The sequence below is a fragment of the Oncorhynchus tshawytscha genome, linkage group LG13 (assembly GCF_018296145.1).
Source record: "Oncorhynchus tshawytscha isolate Ot180627B linkage group LG13, Otsh_v2.0, whole genome shotgun sequence".
Lineage (NCBI taxonomy): Eukaryota > Metazoa > Chordata > Actinopteri > Salmoniformes > Salmonidae > Oncorhynchus > Oncorhynchus tshawytscha.
In genome coordinates this window covers 74,183,743-74,196,237 of record NC_056441.1, presented here as the reverse complement: position 1 = coordinate 74,196,237, position 12,495 = coordinate 74,183,743, and the positions used below count along the sequence as shown (strand labels likewise).

The following is a 12,495-nucleotide window of genomic DNA, read 5'->3' as shown; positions in this document are numbered from 1 at the left end:
ATAATGTTTAGGTTTCCTACTGCCAAGTTTACACCTTCACTATTACAGTGAAACGTTTTGTCCAGGAAGTTGTCTAAAAGGGATTGAATTAGTTGTTGCCTAATTGTATTTTGCTAGGTTTCCACACTACATTTCTTCAATCTATAGCATTTCTTAATATTATTCAGCTCCTTTGGCTCTCTTTCTCTCTCCCTCTCTCTCTCTCTCTCACACAGTCTGTGTGTGCATTTCTAACAACATCCCAATATTCTAATCTTCTACCCTTGATGTTCTTGCTGCTTTTCTTCTACCCCCTCCCGCCTGTCCTCATTTCCCTCCTTTCTTCATCAGCCAGGGGATCACCTCTTCTACATCATCATCAAAAGCCAGTGGTGTAAAGTACTTAACTAAAATACTTTAAAGTACTACTTAAGTAGTTTTTTGAGGTATCTGTACTTTACTATTGAAATTTTTGACAACTTTTACTTTAATTTCACTACATTCCTAAAGAAAATAATGTACTTTTTACATTTTCCCTGATAGCAAAAAGTACTTATAAAGTTATATTTTGACAGGAAAATGGTCCAATGCATACACTTATCAAGAGAACATCCCTGGTCATGCATACTGCCTCCAATAAATGTGTAAATAAATGTCAGTGTTGTAGTGTACACCTGGCTATCCGTAAAGTAAAATAAAAAAATAACATTGTGCTGTCTGGTTTGAAACTATTAATAATTTTACTTGCGATACTTAAGTATATTTAAAACCAAACACTTTTAGACTTTTACTCAAGTAATATTTTACTCTCACTTTTACTTGAGTCATGTTCTGTTAAGGTATCTTTTCTTTTACTACAGTATGACTTTTGGGTACTTTTTCCACCACGGTCAAAAGCATCGACTGATTATAGCCCTAGTATACGTAGAACTATGGGCCGGGAAAAATAACCTTCAAGCTGTTTCTCAGCAAAATGATTCCTATTTTGATGCAATCGTTTAGAATAACTTATCTCATCACAACATCATATCGGTTGATGGCCATAGAATAATGGTGATGACAGGATGATCCTCCACGTTTCACACCAGAATAGTGGAGATGCGAGACAAAAGTAGAGGGGTGCAATCGGTGGCATTGCGAAGGTTTTCCAGGAGACGGCGCAGTGAGCCATTACGTTTCAGTTGCATATGAAAAGGGGAGTAGAAGGCTAGCACAGCAAAGTGGAGCCAGCAAGCAGGACCCAGGACAGCCACACGGATAGGTAGTTCAGAGGAGTAAAAGCCGGCACGGCGCTTGGTGGATTCAAGTTCTGATTGAGATTCGCTACTTGGTAAGATGATCCGAGATAAACGACCAGCAAGCAATATGTTAATTAGGCAGTTTAGCTACATAGCATTTTCCCACGAGTTTGTCCCGAGTAGGTACATTGTAAACAAAGGCTTGGCGTTTTGTAATAACGTCGTTATTAAGGTAGCTACGAATTCACCGAAACCATTCGATTCTGCAAAAAAGCCGACAAGTTTACTACCACATATTTAGCTTTACAAGTTGTAAATTTAGCTGTTATACCGGAAGCATTGATGCTACTATAGTGCATGTGTTAGATATAACAATATGAAAGTTATCTACATAGCCAGTTCGCTAGCTAACAAATAATCCCTTCCCTTGTAGCTGGTCAGCATAGCATTGTGGCCGAGACGAGCAGACAAGCTGTCACAATGCGCCAATAATGTTTTAATTAGTGCAATCATCATGAAATAGTATCTCCTCGCTGGTAGCCTACTACAATGTTTCAGTAACGTTAATCACTACAGGAGTTCCACAGAAGAGTTTTACCACATTAAGATGCATACAGATTAGCTACATATAATAACATTCATACATTGAGAAGCAAAAACAATTTTGAGACAGTTTAGTTTGTCCAACTCTAAACCTTATAATTGTTTCATATTTGCATGAACATGTTTTGAGAGAACATCTCAAGTCATGTAGGCAGTTTCTGAGGGGAGGTGATTGAGGATAATGATTGAGGCACCATTTTTACCTCATCTAGCCATGCTCTTATTTTTAGTCTGTCTAATAGTAGGGTTGCGTTGTGTATAACTGACGTAAATGGTGGGCTTTTTACATGTTCTTTCTGCTTTTCCCTCCCTGATTGTTCCTGTATCCCTGCTCTCTCATAGGTCTATTCATAGAAGGCAGGATGTACAGGGGAAAATGCTACAAACTGTGGCTGACTACTTTCTTTAGTTCATTTGTGTGGTTCATTGTGTGCAGTAAAGTTTTTTCTTCTATAGGTTTAGAGGTGTGTTATAGGCATGTTTGTTTCATAATGTTGGTTGTTTTTGTTGTGCCTATTTAGACAGCAGGAATGGGGCAAGGTGTGGGTGGTTGACTGACAGGGAGACGGACCAATCACTTGTCAGGATGCTGGCTCGGAACCGCTTCATCCTCCTGGTGGTGGTGGGGGCGGTGCTGGCCATCGTGAGTCTCAGCCTCCAATTCTGTAAGTAAACTGTGTGTGTGTTTGTGTAGTGTATTGTAGTGTCTCTACATCTGCCATTATTTGTGGTTGGAATTTGTGTGTGATTGTTTGGTGTGTATATCCAGGTATGTTTATGTATGATCACATGGTGTGTGTGTATTATATCTGACCACGAGTGTATTCCACTCCAAGCGACCCATTTACATGGAAACAAAGACAGGTCCTCTAGAGATTCTATATTTAGACCAGTCCTATCCACTATGATACCTTGAGATACTCTTAAGTGTTCTCCCAATGACGTGTCGGTAGAAAATGGCCTCTGCCACCGTTAGGTCATTGTGCCCCATCTCCCCTGTGCATAGAAAAAAAATGTGTCCTCGATGGTAATAAATACAAGGAAACAGGCCAAGTCGATTTGATGCGTAACACTCTTACTGTGGGTGGATGGAAGAGTCCTTTCACTGTTAAATGAAAATAACATAATTAGAAAGAAGGCTAGAATATTATTGAGCTGCAGAAATAACATCCATATTTGAAAGAAAAATCCTAGTCCCAGATTATGTTGGGTATGAAATATGCTGTATAGTGCATACAGTGGGGCAAAAAAGTATTTGGTCAAAAATCAAATCAAATCAAATTTTATTTGTCACATACACATGGTTAGCAGATGTTAGTGCGAGTGTAGCGAAATGCTTGTGCTTCTAGTTCCGACAATGCAGTAATAACCAACAAGTAATCTAGCTAACAATTCCAAAACTACTACCTTATAGACACAAGTGTAAGGGGATAAAGAATATGTACATAAAGATATATGAATGAGTGATGGTACAGAGCGGCATAGGCAAGATACAGTAGATGGTATTGAGTGCAGTATATACATATGAGATGAGTATGTAAACAAAGTGGCATAGTTAAAGTGGCTAGTGATACATGTATTACATAAGGATGCAGTAGATGATATAGAGTACAGTATATACGTATACATATGAGATGAATAATGTAGGGTATGTAAACATTATATTAGGTAGCATTGTTTAAAGTGGCTAGTGATATATTTTACATCATTTCTCATCAATTCCCATTATTAAAGTGGCTGGAGTTGAGTCAGTGTGTTGGCAGCAGCCACTCAATGTTAGTGGTGGCTGTTTAACAGTCTGATGGCCTTGAGATAGAAGCTGTTTTTCAGTCTCTCGGTCCCAGCTTTGATGCACCTGTACTGACCTCGCCTTCTGGATGATAGCGGGGTGAACAGGCAGTGGCTCGGGTGGTTGCTGTCCTTGATGATCTTTATGGCCTTCCTGTGACATCGGGTGGTGTAGGTGTCCTGGAGGGCAGGTAGTTTGCCCCCGGTGATGCGTTGTGCAGACCTCACTACCCTCTGGAGAGCCTTACGGTTGTGGGCGGAGCAGTTGCCGTACCAGGCGGTGATACAGCCCGACAGGATGCTCTCGATTGTGCATCTGTAGAAGTTTGTGAGTGCTTTTGGTGACAAGTCGAATTTCTTCAGCCTCCTGAGGTTGAAGAGGCGCTGCTGCGCCTTCTTCACGATGCTGTCTGTGTGGGTGGACCAATTCAGTTTGTCTGTGATGTGTACGCCGAGGAACTTAAAACTTACTACCCTCTCCACTACTGTTCCATCGATGTGGATAGGGGGGTGTCCCCTTTGCTATTTCCTGAAGTCCACAATCATCTCCTTAGTTTTGTTGACGTTGAGTGTGAGGTTATTTTCCTGACACCACACTCCGAGGGCCCTCACCTCCTCCCTGTAGGCCGTCTCGTCGTTGTTGGTAATCAAGCCTACCACTGTTGTGTCGTCCGCAAACTTGATGATTGAGTTGGAGGCGTGCGTGGCCACGCAGTCGTGGGTGAACAGGGAGTACAGGAGAGGGCTCAGAATGCACCCTTGTGGGGCCCCAGTGTTGAGGATCAGCGGGGTGGAGATGTTGTTGCCTACCCTCACCACCTGGGGGCGGCCCGTCAGGAAGTCCAGTACCCAGTTGCACAGGGCGGGGTCGAGACCCAGGGTCTCGAGCTTGATGACGACCTTGGAGGGCACTATGGTGTTAAATGCCGAGCTGTAGTCGATGAACAGCATTCTCACATATGTATTCCTCTTGTCCAAATGGGTTAGGGCAGTGTGCAGTGTGGTTGAGATTGCATCATCTGTGGACCTATTTGGGCGGTAAGCAAATTGGAGTGGGTCTAGGGTGTCAGGTAGGGTGGAGGTGATATGGTCCTTGACTAGTCTCTCAAAGCACTTCATGATGACGGAAGTGAGTGCTACGGGGCGGTAGTCGTTTAGCTCAGTTACCTTAGCTTTCTTGGGAACGGGAACAATGGTGGCCCTCTTGAAGCATGTGGGAACAACAGACTGGGATAGCCACCAATTGTGCAAGTTCTCCAATTTAAAAAGATGAGAGAGGCCTGTAATTTTCATCATAGGTACATTTCAACTATAACAGACAAAATTAGAAAAAAAAATCCAGAAAATCACATTGTAGGATTTTAAAGAATTGATTTGCAAATTATGGTGGAAAACAAGTATTTGGTCACCTACAAACAAGCAAGATTTCTGGCTCTCACAGACCTGTAACTTCTTCTTTAAGAGGCTCCTCTGTCCTCCACTCGTTACCTGTATTTATGGCACCTGTTTGAACTTGTTATCAGTATAAAAGACACCTGTCCACAACCTCAAACAGTCACACTCCAAACTCCACTATGGCCAAGACCAAAGAGCTGTCAAAGGACACCAGAAACAAAATTGTAGACCTGCACCAGGCTGGGAAGACTGAATCTGCAATAGGTAAGCAGCTTGGTTTGAAGAAATCAACTGTGGGGGCAATTATTAGGAAATGGAAGACATACAAGACCAATCTCCCTCGATCTGGGGCTCCACGCAAGATCTCACCCCGTGGGGTCAAAATGATCACAAGAACGGTGAGCAAAAATCCAAGAACAACACGGGGGGACCTAGTGAATGACCTACAGAGAGCTGGGACCAAAGTAACAACGCCTACCATCAGTAACACACTACGCCGCCAGGGACTAAAATCCTGCAGTGCCAGACCTGTCCCCCTGCTTAACCTCTAATGACTCCCCATCCCGCATGAGGGAGCGTAATCATCGACTGACACTATTTAGCATAACGCAACGGACATCACAAGTGAAATATTTTGAGACACAGCTTAGCCTTTTGTTAATCACCCTGTCATCTCAGATTTTCAAAATATGCTTTACAGTCAAAGCTAGACAAGCATTTGTGTAAGTTTATCGATAGCCTAGCATAGCATTTTGTCTAGCTAGCAGCAGGTATCTTGGTCACGGAAATCAGAAAAGCAATCAAATTAAATCGTTTACCTTTGATGAGCTTCAGATGTTTTCACTCACGAGACTCCCAGTTAGATAGCCCATGTTCCTTTTTTCTCAAAATATTATTTTTGTAGGCGAAATAGCTCCGTTTGTTCTTCACGTTTGGCTGAGAAATCGCCCGGAAATTGCAGTCACGAAAACACCGTAAAATATTCCAAATTAGCTCCATAATATCGACAGAAACATGGCAAATGTGGTTTATAATCAATCCTCAAGGTGTTTTTCAAATATCTATTCGATAATATATCCACCGGGACAATTGGTTTTTCAGTAGGACTGATTGGAATAATGGCTACCTCTGTATTTTACGCGAGAATCACTCTGGGAGCCATCAGGTGACCAGTTGCGCAATGTAGCCGCTTACGGGTATTCTTCAACATAAATGCGTAAAACTATGTCACAGTGCTGTAGACACCTTGGGGAATACGGAGAAAAAGTAATCTGGTTGATAGCCCATTCACTGCTCAATAGGGACGCATTGGAACTCAGCGCTTTCAAAACATGAGGCACTTCCGGATTGGATTTTTCTCAGGCTTTCGCCTGCAATATCAGTTCTGTTATACTCACAGACAATATTTTTTACAGTTTTGGAAACGTTAGAGTGTTTTCTACCCTAAGCTTTCAATTTATATGCATATTCTAGCATCTTGTCCTGACAAAATATCCTGTTTCCTACGGGAACGTTCTTTTTCCAAAAATGAAATACTGCCCCCTAGTCACAAAAGGTTTTAAGCCAGTACATGTTCAGGCCCGTCTCAAGTTTGCTAGAGAGCATTTGGATGATCCAGAAGAAGATTGGGAGAATGTCATATGGTCAGATGCAACCAAAATATAACTTTTTGGTAAAAACTCAACTCGTCGTGTTTGGGGGACAAAGAATGCTGAGTTGCATCCAAAGAACACCATATCTACTGTGAAGCATGGGGGTGGAAACATCATGCTTTGTTTTTCTGCAAAGGGACCAGGACGACTGATCAGTGTAAAGGAAAGAATGAATGAGGCCATGTATCGTGAGATTTTGAGTGAAAATCTCCTTCCATCAGCAAGGGCATTGAAGATGAAACGTGGCTGGGTCTTTCAGCATGACAATGATCCCAAACACACCGCCCGGGCAACGAAGGAGTGGCTTTGTAAGAAGCATTTTAAGGTCCTGGAGTGGCCTAGCCAGTCTCCAGATCTCAACCCCATAGAAAATCTTTGGAGGGAGTTGAAAGTCCGTGTTGCCCAGCAACAGCCCCAAAACATAACTGCTCTAGAGGAGATCTGCATGGAGGAATGGGCCAAAATACCAGCAACAGTGTGTGAAAACCTTGTGAAGACTTACAGAAATCGTTTGACCTCTGTCATTGCCAACAATGGGTATATAACAAAGTATTGAGATAAACTTTTGTTATTGACCAAATACTGATAACAAGTTCAAACAGGTGCCATAAATACAGGTAACAAGTGGAGGACACAGGAGCCTCTTAAAGAAGTTGTTACAGGTCTGTGAGAGCCAGAAATCTTGCTTGTTTGTAGGTGACCAAATACTTATTTTCCACCATAATTTGCAAATAAATTCATTAAAAATCCTACAATGTGATTTTCTGGATTTTTTCCCCTCATTTTGTCTGTCATAGTTGAAGTGTACCTATGATGAAAATTACAGGCCTCTCTCATCTTTTTAAGTGGGAGAACTTGCACAATTGGTGGCAACTTTTTTGCCCCACTGTATATGTAATTTCCTCCATCACGTTCTCTCTCTCTGCTCTCCTTTCGTATTGCTCTTTTATCTTCCCTTCAATTCCTGTAGTCTATATTTTCCTGTATCGCTCTGTTGATGTTATTGCCTCCCCCTCTCTCCTCTTCCATTCCCTCTCCTGTCATCTCTCTCTGTCTCTACTTTCTTCTATTCTATCGCTCTCGCCATATCTCTCCTCCTGTTTTCGTTTCCCTCCTTCTCAGTCCTCTGTTCCGCTAAGCTTCACACCTCTCTTACTGTGGGGACTCCCTGTCGCTTGTCAAACAGGTGTCACACCTCTGCTGCCATGGCGACCCCAGTCCAGATTTCAGAGAGGTCGTAGAGGCAGGCAGAGTGTCAGAGTCATGGCAAACCATCTGTTATTGCCTGTCTGTATCACACACTGTAATCAATCAAGTTTCAGCAAAAAAAATGAAATCCACACACAAACAAATTCAATACACTAGCTTGTCTTCCCAATGTTCAAAATAATCAGAAAGAAAAGAAAGATGGAGTAAGAGAGGAAAAGTGAGAGAAGTAGCGTAAGAAAGAACAGACCAAAACAGGAAGATAACAGTCAGAGGCTAAAATAGAAAAAGAGAGAGATAACTTAAGCAGAAAACAGATAAGAGAGGGAGGGAAAGTGGAGGACAAAGAAGAATGACAATCAATGGAACATGAAGTGCTGCTGTCCCACTGGGCCTTCCCCTGTAGTAGAGGATAATGACTTGCAGTCTGATGAATAAGTTATGACAGCCTCTCTCCAACACACAGACAACCTACAGATCACATGACAGGGAAGGAGAGGGCGCTAACACAGACCATACTTTGGTTACATAAATCCCATGTTGCCTCAAGTGATCGAGAAATCAATCAAGAGTCAAGACACATTTCTCAATGACAAATTAAGGGAACCATATGAGCCTAGGCATATGCATGTGTGTCGTGCACTCGCATGCACGCAAACACTCAATGGTAACAATTTACAGAGGGATTTCATTCAGCATAATCTTTTATTGCCTTTTGTTTTTGCTAAAGGAGAAGATTAGAGGGCAGGAGCAGAGAATGGTTTTAAGTAGTGCATTAAAGTTACTTCAGCCTACAATCCCCCTCAGACAGACACACACCTCTGCTTTTGAGGGAGAGAGAGAGGGAGAGGAATGATGGTAACAGGGTCACAGAGTTCACACATTCTCAATGCAGAGTTAAGACATGCACTCACAGAATTGCAATCTTTTCTGGCATCTGTAAAGACTTGAAGCAAGAGAGCAGGGTACAGAGAGAGAGAGAGAAAGGTACGTATATAATGAGAAGAATGGAGAGGGAGAGAGGAGAGACAGGGAGAGAGACTAATCCACAGAGATGAAGTGAGAGAACATCAGAGGAAATAGAGAGAGAGAAGAGAATAATCCACAGAGATGAAGAGAGATAGAACATCAGAGGAAATAGAGAGAGGGGAGAGAATAATCCACAGAGATGAAGAGAGATAGAACATCAGAGGAAATAGAGAGAGGGGAGAGAAAGGAATAGGGAGAGAGAGAGATAGAACATCAGAGGAAATAGAGAGAGGGGAGAGAATAATCCACAGAGATGAAGAGAGATAGAACATCAGAGGAAATAGAGAGAGGGGAGAGAATAATCCACAGAGATGAAGAGAGATAGAACATCAGAGGAAATAGAGAGAGGGGAGAGAAAGGAATAGGGAGAGAGAGAGATAGAACATCAGAGGAAATAGAGAGAGAGGAGAGAATAATCCACAGAGATGAAGAGAGATAGAACATCAGAGGAAATAGAGAGAGAGAAGAGAATAATCCACAGAGATGAAGAGAGATAGAACATCAGAGGAAATAGAGAGAGGGGAGAGAATAATCCACAGAGATGAAGAGAGATAGAACATCAGAGGAAATAGAGAGAGGGGAGAGAATAATCCACAGAGATGAAGAGAGATAGAACATCAGAGGAAATAGAGAGAGGGGAGAGAATAATCCACAGAGATGAAGAGAGATAGAACATCAGAGGAAATAGAGAGAGGGGAGAGAAAGGAATAGGGAGAGAGAGAGATAGAACATCAGAGGAAATAGAGAGAGGGGAGAGAATAATCCACAGAGATGAAGAGAGATAGAACATCAGAGGAAATAGAGAGAGGGGAGAGAATAATCCACAGAGATGAAGAGAGATAGAACATCAGAGGAAATAGAGAGAGGGGAGAGAATAATCCACAGAGATGAAGAGAGATAGAACATCAGAGGAAATAGAGAGAGGGGAGAGAAAGGAATAGGGAGAGAGAGAGATAGAACATCAGAGGAAATAGAGAGAGGGGAGAGAATAATCCACAGAGATGAAGAGAGATAGAACATCAGAGGAAATAGAGAGAGGGGAGAGAATAATCCACAGAGATGAAGAGAGATAGAACATCAGAGGAAATAGAGAGAGGGAGAGAAAGGAATAGGGAGAGAGAGAGATAGAACATCAGAGGAAATAGAGAGAGGGGAGAGAATAATCCACAGAGATGAAGAGAGATAGAACATCAGAGGAAATAGAGAGAGGGGAGAGAATAATCCACAGAGATGAAGAGAGATAGAACTTCAGAGGAAATAGAGAGAGGGGAGAGAAAGGAATAGGGAGAGAAAGAGATAGAACATCAGAGGAAATAGAGAGAGAGAAGAGAATAATCCACAGAGATGAAGAGAGATAGAACATCAGAGGAAATAGAGAGAGAGAAGAGAATAATCCACAGAGATGAAGAGAGATAGAACATCAGAGGAAATAGAGAGAGGGAAGAGAATAATCCACAGAGATGAAGAGAGATAGAACATCAGAGGAAATAAAGAGAGGGGAGAGAATAATCCACAGAGATGAAGAGAGATAGAACATCAGAGGAAATAGAGAGAGGGGAGAGAAAGGAATAGGGAGAGAGAAAGATAGAACATCAGAGGAAATAGAGAGGGAGAGAATAATCCACAGAGATGAAGAGAGATAGAACATCAGAGGAAATAGAGAGAGGGGAGAGAATAATCCACAGAGATGAAGAGAGATAGAACATCAGAGGAAATAGAGAGAGGGGAGAGAATAATCCACAGAGATGAAGAGAGATAGAACATCAGAGGAAATAGAGAGAGAGAAGAGAATAATCCACAGAGATGAAGAGAGATAGAACATCAGAGGAAATAGAGAGAGGGGAGAGAATAATCCACAGAGATGAAGAGAGATAGAACATCAGAGGAAATAGAGAGAGAGAAGAGAATAATCCACAGAGATGAAGAGAGATAGAACATCAGAGGAAATAGAGAGAGGGGAGAGAATAATCCACAGAGATGAAGAGAGATAGAACATCAGAGGAAATAGAGAGAGGGGAGAGAATAATCCACAGAGATGAAGAGAGATAGAACATCAGAGGAAATAGAGAGAGGGAGAGAAAGGAATAGGGAGAGAGAGAGATAGAACATCAGAGGAAATAGAGAGAGAGAAGAGAATAATCCACAGAGATGAAGAGAGATAGAACATCAGAGGAAATAGAGAGAGAGAAGAGAACAATCCACAGAGATGAAGAAGATAGAACATCAGAGGAAATAGAGAGAGGGAGAGAATAATCCACAGAGATGAAGAGAGATAGAACATCAGAGGAAATAGAGAGAGGGGAGAGAATAATCCACAGAGATGAAGAGAGATAGAACATCAGAGGAAATAGAGAGAGGGGAGAGAATAATCCACAGAGATGAAGAGAGATAGAACATCAGAGGAAATAGAGAGAGGGGAGAGAATAATCCACAGAGATGAAGAGAGATAGAACATCAGAGGAAATAGAGAGAGAGAGAATAAACCACAGAGATGAAGAGAGATAGAACATCAGAGGAAATAGAGAGAGGGGAGAGAATAATCCACAGAGATGAAGAGAGATAGAACATCAGAGGAAATAGAGAGAGGGGAGAGAATAATCCACAGAGATGAAGAGAGATAGAACATCAGAGGAAATAGAGAGAGGGGAGAGAATAATCCACAGAGATGAAGAGAGATAGAACATCAGAGGAAATAGAGAGAGGGAAGAGAATAATCCACAGAGATGAAGAGAGATAGAACATCAGAGGAAATAGAGAGAGGGGAGAGAATAATCCACAGAGATGAAGAGAGATAGAACATCAGAGGAAATAGAGAGAGGGGAGAGAAAGGAATAGGGAGAGAGAAAGATAGAACATCAGAGGAAATAGAGAGGGGAGAGAATAATCCACAGAGATGAAGAGAGATAGAACATCAGAGGAAATAGAGAGAGGGGAGAGAATAATCCACAGAGATGAAGAGAGATAGAACATCAGAGGAAATAGAGAGAGGGGAGAGAATAATCCACAGAGATGAAGAGAGATAGAACATCAGAGGAAATAGAGAGAGGGGAGAGAATAATCCACAGAGATGAAGAGAGATAGAACATCAGAGGAAATAGAGAGAGAGAGAAGAGAATAATCCACAGAGATGAAGAGAGATAGAACATCAGAGGAAATAGAGAGAGAGAAGAGAATAATCCACAGAGATGAAGAGAGATAGAACATCAGAGGAAATAGAGAGAGGGGAGAGAATAATCCACAGAGTTGAAGAGAGATAGAACATCAGAGGAAATAGAGAGAGGGGAGAGAATAATCCACAGAGATGAAGAGAGATAGAACATCAGAGGAAATAGAGAGAGGGGAGAGAAAGGAATAGGGAGAGAGAGAGATAGAACATCAGAGGAAATAGAGAGAGAGAAGAGAATAATCCACAGAGATGAAGAGAGATAGAACATCAGAGGAAATAGAGAGAGAGAAGAGAATAATCCACAGAGATGAAGAGAGATAGAACATCAGAGGAAATAGAGAGAGGGGAGAGAATAATCCACAGAGATGAAGAGAGATAGAACATCAGAGGAAATAGAGAGAGGGAGAGAATAATCCACAGAGATGAAGAGAGATAGAAC

The 12,495-nt window shown here is 41.9% G+C and overlaps 1 protein-coding gene across 1 annotated transcript in view; it reads left to right on the top strand.

Moving 5' to 3' along the window:
• The first annotated feature begins 1,154 nt into the window (after positions 1-1,154).
• LOC112226676 (2-phosphoxylose phosphatase 1) overlaps positions 1,155-12,495 on the top strand; it is a 49,847-nt gene continuing 38,506 nt past the window's right edge. The window contains exons 1-2 of the mRNA XM_042296337.1: positions 1,155-1,309; positions 2,342-2,485. Of these exons, the coding sequence (XP_042152271.1) occupies positions 2,407-2,485 (79 nt within the window). The 5' untranslated portion in view covers positions 1,155-1,309; positions 2,342-2,406. The remainder of the gene's footprint in view (positions 1,310-2,341; positions 2,486-12,495) is intronic.